A 22,341-nucleotide genomic window follows, 5' to 3' on the forward strand; every position below is an offset into this window, starting at 1 on the left:
TGCATATGAACTAGGCAGTGAGCATAACAGTAAAAGACCTAAATCTTCATCATCAAACTGTACCTCCATCGACACTAGGTCGACAACGATCTCCTTGAAGACTGATATGTGGTTAAACACAGAACCATTCTCCTGCAACTTGTGCGAGAACAACTTCATCTTGATTTGCATCTTACTGATTAGATCTTTAGACATGCAGATCGATTCCAGTTTGAGCCAAAGTTCTGTAGTAGTCTTTTCCTGCAACACTTCTTGCAAAATATCATTACATAGATGAAGTTGGATTAGCGACAGAGCCTTATGATCTTTTCGCTTCTCCTCAGTGGTCCACTCAGTCGTTTTCTTCTTCCCCAAGCTTTCCAGCGCCTCATCAAGATCCGAAGTTTGTGCCAGAACAGCCCGCATCTTGACTTGCCACAGCGAGAATCTCGTCTTGTAGTCTAGCAGCGGTAGATCATACTTCATCGACGCCGTCGCGAAACCTTAATCTGAGAACAAGCTCTGATACCACTTGTTAGGTAACGATAGGCGAACAAACGATAAAGAACAATAGATCAATCACAAAACACACGAGATTTAACGTGGAAAACCCTCCCAAAATAGGAGAGAAAAAACCACGGGCGCCAGCCAGCAAAATATCTTCACTATATCTAAGGTGAGGTTACATCGCCGCACGGCGGCTTACAAGATGTATATATATGGTGGAACCCTAAAAGGGATGATGATCCGCTATGGCAGAAGCTAGCCTTTATTAAGTGCAAATGAATATGGATCACAACTCAATAGTTTTTCCCTCCCCTGTTTTTCTGTTGATTCTGTTAGAGTCACGCACATGACCTCGCTGGTTTTTCGGCCGTGTGCGATGTTGGGCTCGTCGTGTGCGTTTAGTTCGCACGGGAGCACATCATGCGTGGGCACGATCCTGGTGATTGGGATGGCAGTCGCCGTTGAGGGATCGTGTTCGCATCAACCGGGCCAACGTGCCCATGATCTTGTATTCGCAGAATAAAAGGAAGAAGATAAACAGAAAATGCTGCTCAGTTGTTCGCAGCGCCAAACATTTGTGTTCTGTGTGATTGCTGTTCTTCTCTCTCACGTCCACGTTCGCGTGCGTTACGGGTTTTTAGCTAAAAAGTGGTATCAGAGCGAGGCGACGTCCCTGGCGTCTAGCGAGATGTCCCTCCCGATCGGCAACGATGATCGGTACCGACACCTGTCGGTCTCGTCGCCGCCCCGGCGTGGGCGGCGCACTGGCCGCGAACCCGTCATTGAGCGCGTGATCGAGAGAAGCTCCGCGTCTATAGTCTACCCCACGCTCACGCGCACGAACTACACCGAGTGGTCCATGGTGATGCGGATGAACCTTCAGGCGCAAGGCTTGTGGGAGGCCATTGACCCTGGCACCGACGATTTCCGCGCCGACCGCACAGCCATTCTGCACGCCGTCCTGCAGGACATGCTGACGTCGCTCGCACAAAAGGAGACGGCGTGTGAGGCCTGGGAAGCGATCCGCACCATTCGCGTCGGCGTCGAGCGGGTCAAGGAGGCCAATGCGCAGAAGCTCCGCCAGGACTTTGTCGCGATCAGTTGCAAGCCCGGTGAACGTGTTGAGGAGTTCTCCTTGCGTCTCACCGGCCTCGCAAACGAGCTCCGCATGCTCGGTGACCCGATCATCGACAAAGATGTGGTGAAGAAGATGTTAGAGGTGGTCCCTGAGTACCTCGAGTAGGTGGCCATCTCCATCAAGACACTCCTTGATCTGGGCACAGTGTCCATCGAGGAGGTCACCGGGCGGCTGCGGGCGGTGGAGCAACGGAAGAAACCGGCGAGCAGCGAGGCTAAGGATAGCAGCAGCCGACTACTTCTCACGGAGGAGGATTGGCTGGCACGTTACAAGGCCCGCGAGCAGGAGAAAAAGGGTGGTAGCTCGGGTGGCAATGGCGGCGGTGGCCGCAATCACCGTCGCGGCAAAGGAAAAGGTCGCGGTGGAGGCGAATCGAACCGGACCGACACTTCGGGGCAAGATGGGCCGGGAAACACCTGCCGTAACTGTGGAAAGGCCAGCCATTGGGCCCATGATTGCAGATCGAAGCCCGAGAAATCCGGGAGGCCCACTTGGCCCAGGAGGAGGAAGCCACACTACTTCTAGGAGAGGTGTGCGCGATCTCTCTCACCCCTTCGTCCGTATCGCCCCCAACTTCACCGCCGCCGCCACTGTATCGCGCCTCTGCTCCGCCTGCTGATTCCACGTCACTACCGCATCGCGCCCCCACACCGCTCACTGATTCCCTGGTCCGCGAGCCTATTTTGCCGCCCGTGCCTTCACAGGTTCGAGAGGAAATCCATCTGGTCGAGGAGAAGGTGCACGCCCAGCTCTGTGATGAGGAGCGGAAGGATGACCGACGGTGGGTGGTCGACACTGGCGCGACCAACCACATGTCGGGCGCCCGATCCGCCTTCTCCAATCTCGATTCCACCGTCGGTGGCTCCGTCAAGTTTGGTGATGGCTCGGTGGTGCGGATCGAGGGCCGCGGGACTGTCGTCTTCGACTGTAAGAATGGTGAGCACCGCTCCTTCACCGACGTGTATTTCATCCCTAAGCTGCAGACAAACATCATCAGCGTGGGTCAACTCGATGAGATCGGGGGCGAGGCCCTCGTCCGCGGCGGATTCCTTCGCATGCGTGATGAGGACGGGCGGCTCCTGGCCAAGATTCCCCACACCCCCAGCCGGCTCTACGTGCTCGACCTCACCATCGCACGGGCCGGCTGCTTCCCGGCGCGGGGAGCGGAGAATGCCTGGAGGTGGCACGATCGCTTCGGCCACCTCAACTTCCATGCGCTGCGGAAAATGGCGCGGGAAGGGATGGTTCGAGGCCTCCCAGAGTTGGAACAGACGGACCAGCTGTGTGAGGGATGCCTCGCCGGCAAGCAGCGGCGGACTCCGTTCCCGGAGCAGGGACAGCTGCGCGCCGAGCGAGCCTTGGAGCTCGTTCATGGAGACCTCTGTGGCCCCATAACACCGGCGACGCCCGGCGGTAAGAAATACTTCCTGCTTCTTGTCGATGATTTCAGCAGGTACATGTGGGTCGAGTTGCTCCCGTCGAAAGACTGCGCCCCCACTGCAATCAAGCGGATACGGGTGGTGGCCGAGATGCAAAGCGGGCACAAGCTGAGCTCCCTCCGCACTGATCGTGGGGGGGAGTTCACCTCTGCCGACTTCACCGACCACCTCGTCAGCACCGGCGTTCGCCGCCAGCTCACTGCGCCATATTCGCCCCAACAGAACGGCGTGGTTGAGCGGCGCAACCAGACGATAGTGGCGGCCGCCCGCAGCATGCTCAAGGCCAAGAAGCTCCCTGGATATTTCTGGGGAGAAGCGGTGGCGACGGCGGTCTATCTGCTCAACAGATTGCCTACAAAGAGCGTCGAGGGGATGATTCCCTTTGAGGCCTGGTACGGGAAGAAGCCAGCGGCTCACCACCTGCACACGTTCGGCTGCATCGCCCACGTCAAGAACACATCTCCTCACCTCAAGAAGCTTCACGACAGGAGCACAAAGATGATCTTTGTGGGGTACGAACCCGGCACAAAGGCGTATCGCGCCTATAATCCAGCCACCGGGCGTGTTCACATCGCGCGTGACGTGGTGTTTGATGAGGCAGCCCAATGGGACTGGGGTGCAGCAGCAGCCGACTTCGATAACACAGAAGCGGAGCCATTCGAAGTTGAGTTCATGGCGGTCCCGTTCGTTGAGCCGACCGACGACGTGGCTGCAGCGTCACAACCGACTTCACCCGCGCCAGGAACAGCTGCTGGGGGCCGGACACCGTCCCCAGCTCCTGTGGAGCTCGCCACACCGCCAAGTTCACAGGGTGATCTGGACGCTGACCACGGCGATGAGGCCCCTTTGCGTTTCCGCAGGTTTGACAACGTCCTGGGAGATGCTGAGGTGCCTGGTCTTGCACACCGGGAGCTGGCTGATGAGCTCAATGTGGTAAGTGCAGAGGAGCCAGCCTCCTTTGCTGAAGCAGAGCGAGAGGCCTGTTGGCGCACCGCCATGCTTGAGGAGCTTCAATCAATCCAGGACAATGCAACCTGGGACATCGTCAACCTTCCTGCAGGACATCGCCCCATTGGTCTGAAATGGGTGTTCAAGGCAAAGCATGACGAGCGTGGGCACATCGTCAAGCATAAGGCCTGCCTCGTCGCGAAAGGCTACGTCCAGCAGCGCGGCATCGACTTCGACGATGTGTTTGCGCCGGTCGCAAGACTGGAATCTGTGAGGCTGATCCTCGCCGTTGCTGCGCATCAGGTCTAGCAAGTCCACCACATGGATGTTAAATCCACGTTCCTGAATGGGGAACTTCAAGAGGAGGTCTACGTGCAGCAGCCACCAGGATTCACCGTCGGCAAGGAAGGACAAGTCCTGAAGCTGAACAAGGCTCTGTATGGGCTACGACAAGCACCACGAGCCTGGTACTCAAAGCTTAATGCATGCCTCGTCTCCCTCGGCTTCACCCGTAGCGACCACGAACATGCTGTGTACACACGGCGATCTGCACACAAGCCGCTAATCGTGGGAGTGTATGTCGACGACCTCCTCATCACTGGCCAGGATGCTGGTGACATAAAAGAGTTCAAGTTGGAGATGCTGCAGCAATTCAGGATGAGCGATCTCGGCCTGCTCTCCTATTATCTGGGAATTAGGGTACGCCAAGATCACAACGTCATCTCTCTCTCTCAGTCTGCATATGCCTTGAAGCTCTTGGAGAAGACCGGGATGGTGGACTGTAATCCCTGTCATGCTCCCATGGAGGCCAAGTTGGAGCTGAGCAAATCCAATACTGCTGCTCTTGTTGATGCCACATACTATCGCCGCATTGTTGGTGGCCTACGATACCTCGTCAATACAAGGCCTGATCTGGCTTTCTCTGTTGGCTATGTGAGCCGTTTCATGGCGGAGCCACGCGAGGATCACATGGCTGCAGTCAAGCACATGCTGAGGTACATCGCCGGCACCCGAGATCATGGTGTGTCATACTCAGGAGGCAAGACAGAGGAGCTGAAGCTGACTGGGTACAGCGACAGCGGCATGGCCGGCGACGTCGACGACCGCAAGAGTACCACTGGCGTGCTGTTTTTCCTTGCTCAGAACCACATCACCTGGCAATCTCAAAAGCAGAAGGTGGTGGCGCTCTCTTCTTGTGAAACAGAGTATGTGGCTGCGACAACGGCTGCGTGTCAAGGGGTGTGGTTGCATGGGCTCCTCAGCGAAATACTTGGAGCGCCAGCGGCGACGCCAATTCTCAAGGTGGACAACAAGTCCGCCATTGCTCTATCAAAGAACCCGGTTCACCACGATCGAAGTAAGCACATCCAAACTCGTTTTCATTTCATTTGAGAGTGTGTTGATGCCGCGAAGATCATCGAGTATGCCAGTTCAGTGGAGTAGCTAGCTGATCTGCTTACCAAGCCCTTGGGAAGGTAGCGTTTCCAGGAGCTGAGCGAGCTTGTTGGTGTGATCAACACAGAAGGCCAAAGTTGAACTTCACAAGATTTAGGGGGAGATTTGTTACAAATAAACTTGTGTCGATCTGCTTTGTGTTTTGGTTCTGGTAGTTTTTCCCTCCCCTGTTTTTCTGTTGATTCTGTTAGAGTCACGCACATGACCTTGCTGGTTTTTCGGCCGTGTGCGACGTTGGGCTCGTCGTGTGCATTTAGTTCGCACGGGAGCGCGTCATGCGTGGGCACGATCCTGGTGATTGGGATGGCAGTCGCCGTTGAGGGATCGTGTCCGCATCAACCGGGCCAACGTGCCTATGATCTTGTATTCGCAGAATAAAAAGAAGAAGATAAACAGAAAATGCTGCTCAGTTGTTCGCAGCGCCAAACATTTGTGTTCTGTGTGATTGCTGTTCTTCTCTCTCGCGTCCACGTTCGCGTGCATTACGGGTTTTTTGCTAACATCCTCCTCTTCCGCCGCGCGCTTCCTCGCCACCGGGTCTAGGCCGGCCATTGGCGGAGGAGAGGGAGGCCGGCACGCTGCGGAGCAGCAAGAGATTGTTGCCCGAGGCGCTTCCCGGACCTTCTACAATGGTGGTAAGAGCTCCCTCCCTCCTCCCCTCTCCTCCATCCATGACGTCAGTTTGGCCACACCCAATGGTTCCCGCTGCCGCGTGCAAGCGATGCGCTTGTGCTGCTGCTGCTGCTGCTCGTCGTGTATTGCTCCCTCTGTGCACGATTTGTTTGTGCATAGGGTTTCCGACTGGAATTGGGTTGGAGGGGCTTCTAGTCTGTTCAATCGCACAAGGATGATCTGCATTCTGATCCTAAAATTATTTCTTACTATGATTTGTGATGTCGCGCTTGAAAATTCGATTTGTGATGTCGCGTGGTGCGGACTGCATGTGGAGCAACACAATATTTTTCCCCTTTGTGATTTGATGAGGCGCTGTGATATCGGGGTGGCACTGGCAGTATGCCTTACACAAGATGCTACATTCAACCCGATTCAATCTTTCGCTATTTTTTTTCCTTTCCTCTGAAATTGCCTTATTTCCACTGGTAGTCGAGATATTTGGGATGAGGTGCTTAACTTATGTTACAGGATTGGGCTAGCGACAGCGATGAGGATAGCGAGTTCGAGTGGGATACTGATGGTGAGTTTGAGGCCTCGTCTGCTCCAGCCTTTTCGAACACGGATGCGCCTGGTCCGTCCACGAGCTGGTCATTTGTTTAAACCATGATATTACCTTGCTATAATTATAATCATAATATGGTGTTTGTCTAAAGGATGCTAATGGGAAGGCCAATGGATCAGCACCATCAGCTTTGGTGGCTTACTTTTTGGGAATGGGTTTCTCGAGAGAGATGGTCTTCAGAGCTATCAAGGAGATTGGTAATGATAACAATAATACATTTCCTCATTTGCTTAGGTTGCATTTTGCATCTTTTGTTTCAACTGTTGCCGTTTCTTTCAGGGGACACAGATTCGGAGCAAATTCTTGAGTTACTTCTCACTTATTAGGTATTTGTTCACGTGGTTGCATCACTTTGTTTATTATCTAATGCTCTATTGTACAAGTCATGTTGTGTAATACTGTAATGCAGGCGATAGGCAGTGACCCTTCAGTGGGTAACAGCTCTCATTCTGCCTGTGACCCCCAGATTCTTGAAGAAGAAGATGAGGAGGATGATAATTGGGACGAGGATGATACTGTTGACAATTTTGATAGGGCTACTTACTCTGATGGTTCTGGTGATGAGGTATGCACATGACTCCCTCCTTGGTCATTATATATTTATATCAGATACTTGTTGTGTCTATTTCTCGACCAATTTACCTGATCATGATCAAACTTTTGTTATACTTGTTTCATGCCAAGCACACATTCCCTTTTAGTGCTTGTCTAAATGATCTATTGGTCCAATAAATTGGAAGGTTTTGTGACTTAAGTTATGTTTCACTTTTATTTAGTAAACTAGTGTACATGCTTACCTGTACTGCAATGCTGTAGTTTTTTTGGGTTATCTATAAAACAGTACTTGTTCCTGTAGGGTTGTTAAAGGAGCTTTGTTGATCCTACTCTTGCTTCTATGTTTCTTTAGCTGGCATTTTTGTATGGTGCCTTTATAGTGAGGGAGAGTTAGCAGAACTACTACAGGACCATCAAAGAGATGATCATATACTTCTACAAGGTCGTATTCAAACCAAGCAATGATGAAAGATAGTCTACTGGATGCCTATAATTGAATGGTTGCAAGTTAAGACCACCAGACAGAACAATGATAACCACTGGCTACATCTGAACACATAATAGACAACAAAAAATGGAACTGAAATGATGCCTATGAGAGCTTAGGTAATCTGTGCTGGGCATTTATCCATGTGTTGATGATTGATAAGCTGTACTCCCCCTCCTTTTTGTGGCCTAACAGGCTTTCTTGTTTCACCATTTTTTGAATAGTTTTACTACTTTTTCATTACATATTTAGTATGAGTTTCCTCTAACTTTAATCCTCAAAATAAGTTCCTCTATAGTGTGGTAGTATCTGTTTGCATGGAGTTGTAAGACGCAACAACAAATTTGACACAGAAGGATAATCGTATATTTTGTTGTAGTAAATTTGGGTTTTACAAATGGTACATGCATATATGTGATGCCTGCATTAGTTGCTTTGTTGGGAGGTTATTTCAGACTGCAATTCATGAGTGAGATGTAGCAAATGTTTTCAGTCTGCTTGTAATGTGCTTTGTTGCAGGACTTTTTACAAGAGATGTCCGAGAAAGATGAGAAAATCAAGTCCTTAGTCAGCATGGGTTTTCCTGAAGATGAAGCAATGAGGGCTATTACTAGATGCGGTATACCTCTATTGAAGTTGTTGCTTTGACAGTAAGGAGCCTTATACTGCCTATGCTGGGTTAAAATTTGGCAGGTCTGGATGCGTCTGTAGATTTGTTGGTTGAGTCAATCTATGCACCAGCATCTGCAGGAAATGTTTATTTTACAAACTTATCTGACTATGAGGTATGGGTACCTTGTGATTATAGAGCATCTGAATGATGAAATTGTTTTCATTTCTTTAATGTAATGCCACTGGCATAATGTTTACTTTTGTGCAGGATACATAGTTCAGTTCCTTTGGAGGAAGAAAGAAAACAAAATTAATAGATGGAACCAAGAAAAAAAGAGAACGGTATAGAAGTAGACCACAATGGAATCAAGTGCCATTTGACGGCAGCCATGAAGAGCCAATGCCTCTTCCAAATCCAATGGTGGGATTCAGCTTGCCCAATGACGGGTTAAGGTCAGTCCACAGAAACCTTCCTGACCATGCTCTTGGACCACCATTCTTTTACTATGAAAACGTGGCCCTAGCTCCAAAAGGTGTATGGACGACCATCTCAAGGTTCTTGTATGACATTTATCCTGAGTTCGTAGATTCCAAATACTTCTGTGCTGCTGCTAGGAAGAGGGGTTACATCCATAACTTGCCGATTGAGAACAGGTCACCTGTTCTTCCCATTCCCCCAAAGACAATATCTGAAGCCTTTCCTTCTACTAAGATGTGGTGGCCCTCTTGGGATCCAAGAAGGCAGTTCAACTGCTTGCAAACTTATGTGGCAAGCGCAAAGCATACAGAACGGATACGATGTGCTCTTGGTAGATTCGGTGATGCACTACCTCCAGCAGTTCAGAAGAGTGTCTTGGAAGAATGTAGGAAGTGGAACCTTGTCTGGGTTGGAAAGAACAAGGTTGCTACTCTAGAGCCTGATGAGATGGAATTCCTATTGAGATACCCTAGGAATCATACCAGGGGAGTTAGCAGGAAGCGAGATATAGAGCTCTTGGGAATTCATTCCAAGTTGATACAGTTGCATACCACCTCTCTGTGCTGAGGGACATTTTCCCTAATGGCATGAACGTCTTGTCCTTGTTTTCTGGTATTGGTGGAGCAGAAATAGCTCTCCACAGGCTTGGGATCCGTATGAAGACAGTGGTCTCAGTCGAAATATCAGAGGTAAACATGGCGTTGCTGAGGAGTTGGTGGGACCAGACCCAAACTGGCACGCTGATTGAAATCGCAGATGTTCAAAATCTTACTGCTGAAAGAATTGAACTATTCATCAGAAGATTTGGTGGCTTTGACCTCGCTGGTAGCAACAGATACCACCGTGATGGCTTGGAGGGCAAGCACTCAGCACTATTCTATCACTACTACAGAATCTTGGATTCTGTAAAGACTATTATGGCTAGCATGTAAGCTAGCCCATTACGAACTCTATGAATTATTGTTGCTAATGAAATTGGAACTTGATGGTTGATCTTCTTTCACAAGGTTTCTCTTGCCATGGCTCAATACGTTCTACTAATTTACCCCAAGTGCAAAATGTTCCTTCCACTTTGATAATGCTTGCAGTTCTGGTGCGAAAGGTATGAAAATTACATCTGGCAGCATGTCTCTCATTTTTGTACTACTATTATGTATACAAACTGAAGATTGCCATGGAGGAATAGGCTAATGCTATTAAGGGGCTTTGTTTGATTACTACAAGCTGAATTAAGAACATGATTTGAGCACCATACACTAGATTCATCTCTGCTTTTGCTGAAGTTGAAATTCTGCAACCTGAATTGTACCTGCATTTCTATAATAACCTTTATTTATTTTGACTGTGCCTGAATGTCTATAGCTTGCACCTCCAATGCAAGTACATTTCCCTTTTTCCTGTTGATCTGCACAATTCACTCGATATATCTTTACTATAACAAAATCTTGAATCTTTGAAGGAAAGTTGTTTCGCCATGTTTGCAAGGCCCTTCTGATGAAACAATCCTCCTCCTTGACACTGAAAACTGAACAAGATCCTTCCAATAACAGTGATAAGGATTCCCTGGACAAATAAGACTGCACCTCATTCAGTGATACAAGCGATGAGAAGCAATTGTTATCCACCTGAAAGAACATGTATGTCGACATTTGAGGGTGTGGACGAGGAGCTGAGGCAACATTCTTGAATTGGTTGCATTTGTAGTGGCACAACCGCTGTCACTGTCGTTACACAGGTACTAGTACTACGATTACAGAATCTTTCAACTATTTTTTTACCGGCAAGAGTCTTGTCCATATAGTAGAACTACACCATCTCTACCTAAAACTAAGATTCTGAAATCATAGCATGAAAGACATTGAACTTGCCAAATTTTGTGTGTATGTCATATATAGTTATAGTTTGTAGTGATAAATACAAAACTCTCGAACCCTTGAATTGCCCTGTTTTCCCATTGCTATGCTTATGCGTAAGGTGATCACCTGATGATTGCAAATTTGGGTGATTCGTGTGCTGTTCTATGCCCAATTGCAGTCCAACTCACCACTGACTGGAAACCAAATATTCCATGTGGGAATAAGTTCACTTTGGGTCCCTCTATTCGTCGCCCGGTCTGAATTTCGTCCCGTGACCGCAAAACCAGGTACGACCCATCCCCCAACTTCTAAAACCAGGCAAACAAGGTCTCTTGGCGGTTTTGGCTAACGTGGCGCCTACGTGGCTTGTTTGACTAGTTCTCCGTCCTACGTGGCATTGATGTGGCGCTGACGTGACAATTATATATTGGAAAAATAATAAAAATCATGAGCCCACATGTCAACCACAGAAAAAATAATTTAAAAATGGTGGTTCCCACATGTCAACTACACAAAAAAAAATGGTGGGGCCCACGTGGGCCCCACGTGTCATCCAAATGACCAAATCCAACCCTCTTCTTCCTCCTCTCTCCGGCTCTCCCCATCTCTCTGCTCCCTCCTCTCGTCGGGCGGTGTCCAGCACAGCGGGCGGCGGCGGACAGCACGGCGACGAACAGCGCGGCGACGGCGGGCGGCACGGCGACGGACAGCGCAGCGGCGGCAGGAGGCACGGCGACGGACAGCGCAGCGGCGGCAGGAGGCACGGCGACGGACAGCGCATGGCTGGCGGCGGGCGACGGCACGCGCGGGGCGGCGGCGATCATCTCTCTCTTGCGCCGCTCGCCTAGCCATCCGCCGCCCTTCTCGTCGGCGGCGAGAGAGGAGGGAGCAGCGGCGAGAGGAGGGCATCCGGGTGGTCGGCGGCGGTGACACGGATGGCGGCGTCAATGGCGTCGGGTTCCGGGGGGCTCCCCAGCAGCGAGCACTGCGTCAGAGAAGAAGGCGGCGGCGCCCCGGGCGGACCCGACAAGGAAGTCCTCCTCCTCGTCGTTTCCTTCCCCCTCTCGGCTCTCCCTCTCCTCGCCGTCCTCATCGCGAGGCTAACCTGACGGGGACCCTGAGCTCGTTGGAGATCGAGGAGACGTAGAGCGCGAACTCCCGCTCCTCGTAGAACCCGACGAGGTATATCTGCGCCAGGTTGGGGATCTGCAGCAGCGGGGATCCAAGATGCTTAGAATTTTTTTCTTTCTTTTCTCACACAACAAGAGAAATCAATGGGAGTTAAATCTGTCATACGCGGCGGCACGCGGAGATTGGGTGGTGCACCATGGGCTGGCCAGCGAGCGGGAACAGCGGCTTGGGCACGTTCAGCGACAGCAGCCGGAACCTTGTCCCTTGCAAAAAAACCACGCCCACGCCGTGTGTTAGATGGTAACACGAGTACCCACCGCGTCGCTGGCCGGCGGAGGAGGAGGAGGAGTGGGGGGGAGGGGGGGTGGACGCGCGCGGATCTGCCTTTACCTTTGGTCGGCCCGCCGACCATGATGACGGCGACGACCCGCTGCTTGGAGCCAGCCATGGCTATCTGCCCCGTCCGTCTGCGCGTGGTGAGGCGCCGGCGGCGAAGTGGAGGTGGTGGCGAGTGGTGAGATTTGCAGCGAGGCGAGGCGGAGGGCGATGGGAGCGTGGACTCGAGCGCGCGGGGTGCGTTTTTTTCTTTTTAGAAGAGAGAAGACGGCGGCGCAGGCGAACCTGGACGCGCCGGGGCAGCGACCGACGTCACCGACCCAACGATCGAGCGATCGTGGCTGCGCGTCGTTGGAGATGGCGATGCGATGGGGTTGGACGCTTGGACTTGAGCGAGCCGGCCTGCTCCGCCGCCCACCCGCGCCGTCCGCTGCCCGGGAAGGAGGGAGAGAGAGGAGTGAGGCTGACATGTGGGGTCACGCTTTATATTATTTTTCCGAGATATAATTGCCACGTAAGTGCCACGTCAACGCCACGTGGAACGGAGACTAGTCAAACAAGCCACGTAGGACCACATCAGCCAAAACCGCCTTCAAAACCACCAAGGGACCACGTTTACCTGGTTTTCGTAAGTTAGGGGACAGGTCATACCCGGTTTTACGGTTCAGGGACGAAAATTAGACTGGACGACAAATAAAGAGACCCAAAGTGAACTCATTCCTTCCATGTGAGGCTCTGAATTTTAGATATGTAACAGGATTGTGGCGTACTGATATAGTTGGGCCCGAATGGCACTGTCACGTACATGCTGGCCCTTATTAGTTGGGCCGGAATGAACATGCGGCCGATTATTGCCCGATGGAATACATGTGGCCCATCTATCCATCCTAGTTGGCGTGCATACGATGATGGTTGACTGCTAGGCCCAGTTGTTGACTTCCACCTAGGCTTGGCTAGCTCGTCCTTTTCCTCTTCTTCCAATCAACAATGGCGGTCTTCAGTTGCATTGCATATTTGCATGCATCGTCGATCTTTCCGTCTATTTGCATTGCCCTCTCATCCGCACAACTAAAAACAGTCATCCTCTTCTCTCTGCACCTTCCACACCACACGCTAGCAATCTACGGCTAGGGCTACCTCCTCCATCGATCATGGCTTCCTCCCTCATGCACGCTGCTGACGCTGCAATGCTCCTCCTCTGCGGCTGCGGCTAGATCATTCATTCCAACGTACAATTAAATTAACAAGAATTGAATCGAAGGACATTGGTTTGATCGTCCGGATGGCGGGTGCAAACGCGTCGACGGTGAAGCCGGTGGTGGCGGCGTGCTACGACAACAACCTGGTGAACTCGCAGGGGATGTTCCTGGGCGACGAGCCGCTGCGCTTCGCCCTCCCGCTCCTCCTGGTGCAGGTCTCCATCATCCTCACCCTCTCCGCCGCCGCCCACCACGTCCTCCGCCGCCTCGGCCAGTGCCGCTTCGTGACCCACATGCTCGTCGGCATCTTCCTCGGCCCCTCCGTCCTCGGCCGCAACCCCCACCTCCGCACCGCCCTCTTCTCCGAGCGCGGCACCTACATCCTCGAGAGCGTCTCCCTCGTCGCCCTCATCCTCTTCCTCTTCTCCATGGCCGTCAAGACCGACCTCACCCTCCTCCGCCGCCCCACCGCCCGCGCCCTCGCCGTCGGCCTCGCCGGCTCCCTCGTCCCCCTCGCCGTCACCCTCCCCGTCTTCCACGCCCTCAGCCCCTCCCTCCCCGCCGACCTCCGCGGCTCCTCCCTCATCACCGAGCTCGCCGTCCGCCTCTCCCTCTCCTCCTTCCCCGTCGTCGCCGACGCCCTCGCCGAGCTCGACCTCCTCAACTCCGAGCTCGGCCGCGTCGCCCTCAACGCCTCCCTCATCACCGACGTCACCTCATGGTTCCTCCGCGCCTGCTTCGCCGCCGCCTTCCTCGTCACCCAGGCCAAGTCCCCGCTCTTCACCGCCAAGGTCCTCGCCTCCTTCGCCGCCTTCGTCCTCTTCGTCTTCTTCGTCGCCCGCCCCGCCGGCCGCCACATCGCCCGCAAGCGCACCCCGCCCGGGGACCTCCTCTCCGAGGGCTCCTTCGTCCTCGTCGTCATCTCCGCGCTGCTCTCCGCGCTCGTCACCGACGTCATCGGCTTCAAGTTCATGATCGGCCCCATGATGCTGGGCCTCGCGCTCCCCGGCGGCATGCCCATCGGCGCCACCCTCACGGAGCGCCTCGACTCCTTCTTCATCGCGCTCTTCCTCCCGGTCTACATGGCGCTCGCCGGCTACCGCACCGACCTGGCGGAGCTGGGCATGATCGGCGTCAGCGCGGACCACGAGGAGAAGTTCTGCGCGCTGGAGCTGTTCGTGGCGCTGTGCGTGGCGGGCAAGATGGTGGGGTGCGTCGCGGCGGGGCTCTTCTTCTCCATGCCGTTCCGGGAGGCCACCGTGCTGGCGCTGATGCTCAACATCCGGGGCATCGTGGAGGTGGCCGCCATCAACAACTGGGGGGACACGATGAAGGCGACGGCGGAGCACTACTCGACGCTGACGCTGTCGATGGTGGTGATCACGGCGGTGGCGACGCCGCTGATCAAGCTGCTGTACGACCCGTCGGGGAGGTTCGCGCGGGCGAAGCGGCGGACCATGGAGGGGTCGCGGCCCAACGCGGAGCTGCGGGTGATGGCGTGCCTCTTCAGCGAGGACCACGCGGCGCCGCTGCTGGACCTGATCGAGGCGTCGGGGTCGTCGCGCGACGCCCCCGTGTCGCTGATCGTGCTCCACCTGACGGAGCTGGTGGGGCACGCGGCGTCCGTGCTGAAGCCGCACAGGAAGTCCCGGAGCAGCTGCGGCAACCCGACGCCGTCAGACCGCATCGTGAACGCGTTCCGCTACTTCGAGCAGCAGGCGCCGCTGGGGGCGGTGACGGTGAGCCCGTACGTGGTGGCGTCGCCGTACAGCAGCATGCAGCACGACGTGTGCCTCCTGGCGCACAGCCGCAAGGCCAACCTCATCCTGCTCCCCTTCCACAAGTCCTCGGACGGCGCCCGGAGCACCGCCAACAACGCCATCCGCGGCATCAACCGGTCGGTGATGCAGTACGCGCCGTGCTCGGTGGGCATCCTGATCGACCACGGGGTGGCGGCGGGGTCGGCGTGCGCCACGGCATCCAACAGCACGCTGCAGCGGGTGGCGCTCTACTTCCTGGGCGGCGCCGACGACCGGGAGGCGCTGGCGTACGTGGCGCGGATTGCGGAGTGCGGCGTGGTGGTGGTGACGGTGGTGCGGCTGAAGCTGCGGGACTGGGTGGGGATGGGGGGCCGCGAGGAGATGAGGGACGAGGAGGCGCTGCAGGAGTTCTGGCAGAGGTACAGCAGCGCGGGCGTGGAGAGGGTGGCGTACGTGGAGAAGACGGTGGAGGACGGGGAAGGGACGGCGTCGGTGGTGCGCGCCATGAGCGACAAGTTCGACCTGCTCGTGGTTGGTAGGAGAGAGGGCGGCGGCGACGGCGCGGAGGGGTCGTCGGCGGCGGCGCTGACGAGCGGGCTGTCGGAGTGGAGCGAGTGCCCGGAGCTGGGAGTGCTGGGCGACATGCTTGCCTCCGCCGACTTCGCGGCCAAGGTCTCTATCCTCGTCGTCCAGCAGCAGGCCGCCACCAGGAACGACGACGATTACTGACTTAATTGGCTAGTCATGCTGATATACTACATTAATTTTGACAATTTAACCCTTTGCAAAAACTATTTTTACAAATAAACCGCTGTCAAAACTTATTTCAAAAATGATCTTTTTGCTCAACGCCAAATCTTGTGGCGCTCAGCTGGCGCTGAATGCCGTGCCACGGCAGATGGTAGACTAAGTCAGCGTGCCAACGTACATTCAGCGCCATGCTATTTGGCGCTGAGGTGTCTAAGTTCAGCGCCACACGATTTGGCGTTGAGCAAAAGGGTCAGATTTGAAATAAGTTTTGGCAACAGTTCATTTGTAAAAATAGTTTTTGCGAATGGTTAAATTGTCAAAATTAATGGATATACTACCTCATTCACTCTGCTCTTCTCTCTTCTCTGCTGTAATATTCTTGTGTTTTAGGATTTTTGTCAATCATCTCTATTTTACTGTACCTAGGCTTGCATAATCTTGCTTTGATACTGGACACAGTACGTCTAGATTTCTATCACGTAGGAATATGTACAAGTATGCATCATGTTGGTGTAGAGTGAAGTGTTCAAGTGTACCTCTGAACTTCTCATTTTAGAGTTCAGACTGTTATCTCAATAATTAAAAAAGAAATCCTTCTTTTGTAATGAACTAGTGTGGCTGTGTTTGGTAGTACTACAATATGGAGTATTATTGTGCTAGACTGCTGGTGCAAAAAAATAAAATGTCGGCAATGCACTAACCTGACTAATCCCCAAAGTAGTAATCCTGATCAAGTACATGACGTAGGTGCTACAAACACAAATGACGATGGCATTTGGAGCCATCGACAACTTGCGCCTTAATCACGGGGGAAAGGAGAAAATCAAGTACAGTGCCGACCTACTAGTACAGAGAGTGGCTATTTCAACTGAAGCCGGAGCTGAAGGATGATGGTGAAGGTCTATGGATCTTAAACATATCCAATGGTAATAATTTTTACTGAAATTTGGAAATACCAATAGCTGTTATAGATACTGGAGTAGTACTATATTCTGATATGTCAATATTATTGTGTATGATTGATTGTCATTCTTTCTTTGACTACATGAAAACACCAACACCAAACACAGTAATTACTACTCCCTCCGTCCCAAAATAAGTACAGTTTTACACTGTTCATGTCTCACGTTTGACCGTTCATTTTATTTGAAATTTTTTTACGATTAATATTTTTATTGTTATTAGATGATAAAACATGAATAATACTTTATGTGTGACTAACTTATTTTAATTTCCTCATAAATTTTTCAAATAAGACGAACGGTCAAACGTTGGACACGGATTTCTACGGCTGCACTTATTTTGGAACGGATGTAGTACTAGTATTGTTTTAAATTATATACTTATTGAGTCCATCAGGCAAACCATCGTAGATGTTCAATTATGGATAGGCTATCTGAGGCTGTGTTTAGTTCAGCGCAAACTTTAGATTTTAGTTAAAATTAACGATGATGTGACTGAAAAGTTGTGTGTGTATGACATATTGATGTGATGAAAAAGGACTGAAGTTTGGATCGAAACTTTGGATCTAAAACACAGCTGAATCAAAGCCTAGAGAGTGTAGTGTAGTGTAGTCTCCTCCTTTCCTTCCCACTTGTAGCAGGCCGGTGGGACCCACAAGTCACCACCTTTCTCTTTGCTTTTCTTCCCCGAGTAGAGTTCAAGTGGAGAAGTGAAGCAGCAGCTATAGGCTATAGCTGCAGGCCTGCAACTCCCGGGGGCTTTTAACTATTTGCCACTTTTAGATTTGGCAAATAACTATTTGTCACCTCTATTTCAATGATATATGGGTCCATATGTGTCTATGATATGTGGGTCCAGTGACAAAAAAGTTAATTGCCACATCTAAATGTGGCAAATGGTTAAATATCTCCGACTCCCGGGGTAGAGTGCTGAAACAATAGAGGAGCATCCATGGGGAACATCCTCCGGTGTTTCAAGGGAGACGACGATGGCGGTGATCACTACCCCTACTACAAGCCAACCTCCAGACCACACTACCAGCCTCCTCACTACCATGGTCAACCTGCAGCCCCCCCAGCTCCACCCCAGCAGCAGCCTCTCGGTATCTGGACTGAAAAAATATGCTGCATTGCGGTAATACCATTTCTGTTAGCACTTTCAAACATGTTCATATTCTAATGGCGCATCATGCCAAGTTCAATTACTCCTTTATTCCCAGTTTTTATTTACTGTTCTTCTCCCATGATTAGACATGTATAAAGTAAGTATTCATTTTCCATATTATCAGGTTCCTGATGGCCTCAGTCAGCACGTTGTATCGTCCAGGAAAGCACAGGTTAAATGGTATGGATCAGCTCTAAAAGTCTTTGTAGAGTTGATATTTTTTTTAAGATTTTGTACGTTTGGTGTACCTACTGATATCAAAATCGCTTTGATTCCTCTAATACTAAGATTAATTGAATCAAGGTTTATGAGTTAAGGCTGTAAAATAAATAAATAAATAAATAAATGATTGGTTACTGTTGTACTAGCTTAAGTTGGGCTTTTTTACTAAATGATTTTATGACTGTGAGGTTAAATGATTTTGATTTGCTATCCTAGGATAGGATGTTCCATACTCGTTCATATGTAGACAAATCCTTATTTGAGAAGGTGAAAATAAAAAAAAAGAACAGCATTGAAACATACAAGCAAAAGTTGATGCACTACTAGTATGGTCTATTTGTCCAGGCTACCTCAGGTGTTGATAAACTAAAACATTCAGCTTGCTTAAAACAGAGAGGAGGATAAGAGTACGCAATGGTTGGAGTTTGGGACTCAGAAAATTCTTACCAAACGAAATGTAGAGTTACATATTCACATGGCAGTTGAAATTGATTAAGATACATTGTGTTCTTGGCTACATTTCTGGTACATTCTCTAGAAGACTCAGGCTAAATTCGAAATCAGCCATGTTGACATACAAGTTTCGGTCTTGAATTCTTTTACATATTTTAGCAGGATAGAATTTCAAGTAGCGTAGAGGCATGTATAATATGGTTCTTGTTCCAATGGTATGTTATACTGTCAGTAATGACCAGTTTGTCACAAAGCAAAAGTATTAGGCAAATCTTGCAATTAACAGCTAGTATATATGATATTAATACAACTTCCACTGAACAAACTTCAAACGAATGTTTGATCTGATATCTTCATTGGAATAATAATAGGTACCAGAAACTGTTGGAGGCGTATAAGAATACAACACCGCCACCAAAAACACCAGCAGATGCTGCTCAGCTAATTGCAAGAGCCCTTAATATGATCCAGAGAGCTGATTTGGAGGTAACTTCGTTTTATATTTTGATATTCTGAATAGTTCAATCTGAGAGAACACAGAACAATTCATTAATCAAAGGATCATTTTTTACAAACTGAAATTATCAATCAAAGCAATTCACTGCAATTTGTGTTATTTCTATTGCTTAAATTGGCTATAGATACTCTACTCACCTCATCCAGAAACTATGTTTCCCCTCAGGGCATTCTTGAATTTTACAACTTTCCGATCCCATCACTCCCCTCAGCATCGTCAAACTACCAACCATCCTCGCTACCAGAGGGCGTGCAGTTTGTGCTAAACACTTTGCTGGTACGGTGTGATCAACTATTACAACTATTCTGAATAATAGGTTTATCACCAAGAATCCGACATCACACGTTGAACAATGATTTACATAATTGTCAATAAATGCTAACTCTCACATATCACTGATATTATCAGGTTTATGACAAGTGCATTGGAGATGGTGATGGATTTACTGCATATGTTTCCACAACAGATCCGAGGGAATCTGCAAATGTGCCATTGGAAGTGCATGAGTTGGTGATAGCAAGAACTCAAGCACGCAAATGTAGGGATAACCAGAGTGCTGATGCTCTTCTAAGCAGCCTTGATGAAGCTGGATACAAGTATGGAAACTGATATGTTCTGATCCTTATCAGTTAATACCACAAGATTGCATATCTGAATGCCGCATCTTCTAATTTTATATACAAGAGTTATTGTCCTAATTTTCTGAATATTGTCTTTTCATGGAACAATGCAGGATGCCTAATATAGTAGGCACTGGAAAATAACAGAGCTTAGAAATTAAATTGATTTTTCTTCTAATAATTAAAATTAACACACAATCCTTGATATGTATATAAATGCTCTCATTGTCCCCACGCAGTTGACACATGCATTTATGCATTTTAGGAACAAAACTGTGAAGATTTTTATAGCAGCTATTCATGATTAAATGTGGACAGTAATTACATCAGTTTGATTTGGTTTAATCACATATATGTGCTAGCTTTGCTTGGAGATCACAGGAAAACATGGCTTACTATGAATTCTGATGAGCAGGATAATATCTTGTTCAGATGATGAGGTCCTCGCAAGGAAATACAGAATAAGAATGAGGTAGATATCTACATTGCACCTCTAGATCGAATAAAAATTTGATGTACTACTGTGAGGTGTGAAATGCATGATCTTTTCTAATTTCTATATTAAAGGGGAATTGATGCACCGGAGCTTAAGATGCCATATGGGAGGGAATCACGGAATGCATTGGTGAAACTAATTGGTGGGAAGAGCGTTAAAATTTATGTCTATGATCTGGACCAGTTTGGGCGCTACGTTGGTGATATCTATTGCAATAATTTGTTCATTCAGGTGAAACATAACCTATTTTATCAGTACCTCCACAACTCCACATGTATCATGATTTTACTGCTTCAACTCTTATGAGAAATTGTGTGCTCTCTTTTGAGTCCTTCAGGAGCAAATGCTGAAGAATGGCCATGCATGGCACTTCAAGACTTATGATAAACGCCCAGAGTTTGCAAGAGTAAGAGATTCTACTATATTGTGTAGTTACTTGTTTTGCTCTTTGACAGATTTTCTTTTACATAAACTTTGTCGAGTCATGCTTACATATGTTGTTATTTCTGGCTAAAAAGAGTGAATTGCACTTTGGGCCATGTTTTATTACTAAAGTTTCACTTTGGACCACCCTGTACGTAATCTTTTCACTTTGGACTAGGTAACTTTACCTTTGTTGCACAATGGACTACCCTAACTCTTTTCGCTTGTGATGTCTAGCGTCTCTTTCGACAAAAGTATGTCATGTATATAGGTATGAAAGTTTGCTAGCATGTCGTTAACAATTTGCTCGAAGTCATCGAAGAAATGAAAATGTGTTTTGGGGTGGTCCATTGTGCAACAAAGGTAAAGTTACCTAGTCCAAAGTGAAAAGATTAGATAAAGGGTGGTCCAAAGTGAAACTTTGACAATAAAACATGGCCCAAAGTGAAATTAACTCGGGTAAAAAAGGGTTGTTCACTTATTCCCTGATTATGTAGTGGGAGAGAGAGGCAAAAGCTGCAAACCGAGGGCTTTGGGCGTCAGGGAATCCTGAGAAACCATGGGATTGGAGAAGAGACCAACGCAACGCAAGACAGGACGCCATTCAGGTGTACTGAAAGTTGAGTCTCCAGCACTCATTTGGCCACAAATGTGCATATATGTGTAATTGGGTAACGTTGTTGTTGAGTAGCTTTGCTTGCAATGAATGTGTCAGAAACCAAAAGCCAAAATGTATGTGTGGTTTATGTTGTATGAAAGAGATTATATATCCAGGAGTCAGCTGTGCCGTGTGATGTGGAGGTGAAATGTGGTCAATGCAAGTGAGCTTTGTTCAGAAACAAGATCAACAAGGCCGATTCTCTGCTGCAAAGCAAAGTTGAGAAGTAAACTGTATATGCAAAATTGAGCTAGCTAGCTAGCTAGCTACGGTTGTTATTTGAAGCTGAAACCGTATCTTATTCAGACAACCTCGCTCGATCGTCAGGTAAAAGGCCATGACCAAATAAACAAGATTGAAAGCCGAAGGAGGGATTCGATCGATGGAGGGCGGATTGTCAATCAATTGAGCTTCGATCGATGGAGGGCGGATTGTCAATCAATTGAGCGTGTTGCCATTGCCAAGCTGTGCAGCTTAACAGGAGGTTTGCGATTGCCATTGTCAAGCGTGGCATCTTCGTTTTGGTGCTAGACTTGAAGGTTAAGCGGAGTGGCGCCTCAGAGGAGGAGGAAGCAGTCCGAATGCTCCGTGGCTTGAAGGCAAAAGCACATGAGCAGGTCATCCAAAACATGGTATTTGATTGCGCTACCGTTATGGTCAGTGTGCATTTGGTCAAATCTGCCAGGGGCCATGTTAGACTAGCCTATGCAACTTTATTTAATTACTTCTTGTTTAGAGATAGTAACATATTTTCAGAAAAAGTTTTCACAATAATTACCACTGTTGAGAAGTCAAAAACATATATAGCAGTAGAACAAAAGAGAATGAAAATAAGTACAACATTCAAAAGAAGCATCAGAAGGATCAACAATTACCGGTGCAGATTGTCTGAAGGGGAAGAAATAGTTTATCCTACATGTGTGTGTCTTGGTTGGAACCAATCACTTGAAGAGATATA

At 49.5% G+C, this 22,341-nt stretch overlaps 3 protein-coding genes and 1 pseudogene across 3 annotated transcripts; 3 read left to right on the forward strand and 1 right to left on the reverse strand.

Moving 5' to 3' along the window:
- The first annotated feature begins 5,792 nt into the window (after positions 1–5,792).
- Positions 5,793–11,227, forward strand: LOC127757098 (probable inactive DNA (cytosine-5)-methyltransferase DRM1B; annotated as a pseudogene).
- Positions 11,228–11,553: 326 nt separating this feature from the next.
- Positions 11,554–12,307, reverse strand: LOC127757097 (uncharacterized). Its single transcript, XM_052282519.1, has 3 exons — positions 12,213–12,307; positions 11,988–12,085; positions 11,554–11,897 (listed from the first exon to the last, which is right to left on the reverse strand). Exons 1-3 carry the CDS (start codon positions 12,268–12,270, stop codon positions 11,781–11,783), a joined length of 273 nt encoding a protein of 90 aa, XP_052138479.1. The 5' UTR covers positions 12,271–12,307; the 3' UTR covers positions 11,554–11,780.
- LOC127757086 (cation/H(+) antiporter 15-like) lies at positions 12,201–16,426 on the forward strand. The gene has a single exon (XM_052282509.1). It carries the CDS (start codon positions 13,441–13,443, stop codon positions 15,844–15,846), a length of 2,406 nt encoding a protein of 801 aa, XP_052138469.1. The 5' UTR covers positions 12,201–13,440; the 3' UTR covers positions 15,847–16,426.
- A 1,213-nt stretch (positions 16,427–17,639) lies between these two features.
- On the forward strand, positions 17,640–22,260 carry LOC127757095 (probable staphylococcal-like nuclease CAN3). The gene is made up of 9 exons (XM_052282517.1): positions 17,640–17,964; positions 18,119–18,174; positions 19,041–19,155; positions 19,352–19,462; positions 19,595–19,782; positions 20,222–20,278; positions 20,374–20,533; positions 20,640–20,708; positions 21,223–22,260. Exons 1-9 carry the CDS (start codon positions 17,782–17,784, stop codon positions 21,340–21,342), a joined length of 1,059 nt encoding a protein of 352 aa, XP_052138477.1. The 5' UTR covers positions 17,640–17,781; the 3' UTR covers positions 21,343–22,260.
- The last annotated feature ends 81 nt before the right edge of the window (positions 22,261–22,341 follow it).

The sequence above is a fragment of the Oryza glaberrima genome, chromosome 12 (genome assembly GCF_000147395.1).
Source record: "Oryza glaberrima chromosome 12, OglaRS2, whole genome shotgun sequence".
NCBI classification, from domain to species: domain Eukaryota; kingdom Viridiplantae; phylum Streptophyta; class Magnoliopsida; order Poales; family Poaceae; genus Oryza; species Oryza glaberrima.

Coding starts and splice junctions, on each gene's coding strand:
- LOC127757095 (XM_052282517.1), top strand. CDS start 17,782: ATGGGGAACATCCTCCGGTGTTTCAAGGGAGACGACGATGGCGGTGAT. Junction 19,463..19,594: donor TTGTGCTAAACACTTTGCTG/GTACGGTGTGAT, acceptor TGATATTATCAG/GTTTATGACAAGTGCATTGG. Junction 20,709..21,222: donor AACGCCCAGAGTTTGCAAGA/GTAAGAGATTCT, acceptor CTGATTATGTAG/TGGGAGAGAGAGGCAAAAGC.
- LOC127757097 (XM_052282519.1), bottom strand. CDS start 12,270: ATGGCTGGCTCCAAGCAGCGGGTCGTCGCCGTCATCATGGTCGGCGGG. Junction 12,086..12,212: donor GGTCGGCGGGCCGACCAAAG/GTAAAGGCAGAT, acceptor TTTTTTTGCAAG/GGACAAGGTTCCGGCTGCTG. Junction 11,898..11,987: donor CAATCTCCGCGTGCCGCCGC/GTATGACAGATT, acceptor CCGCTGCTGCAG/ATCCCCAACCTGGCGCAGAT.
- LOC127757086 (XM_052282509.1), top strand. CDS start 13,441: ATGGCGGGTGCAAACGCGTCGACGGTGAAGCCGGTGGTGGCGGCGTGC.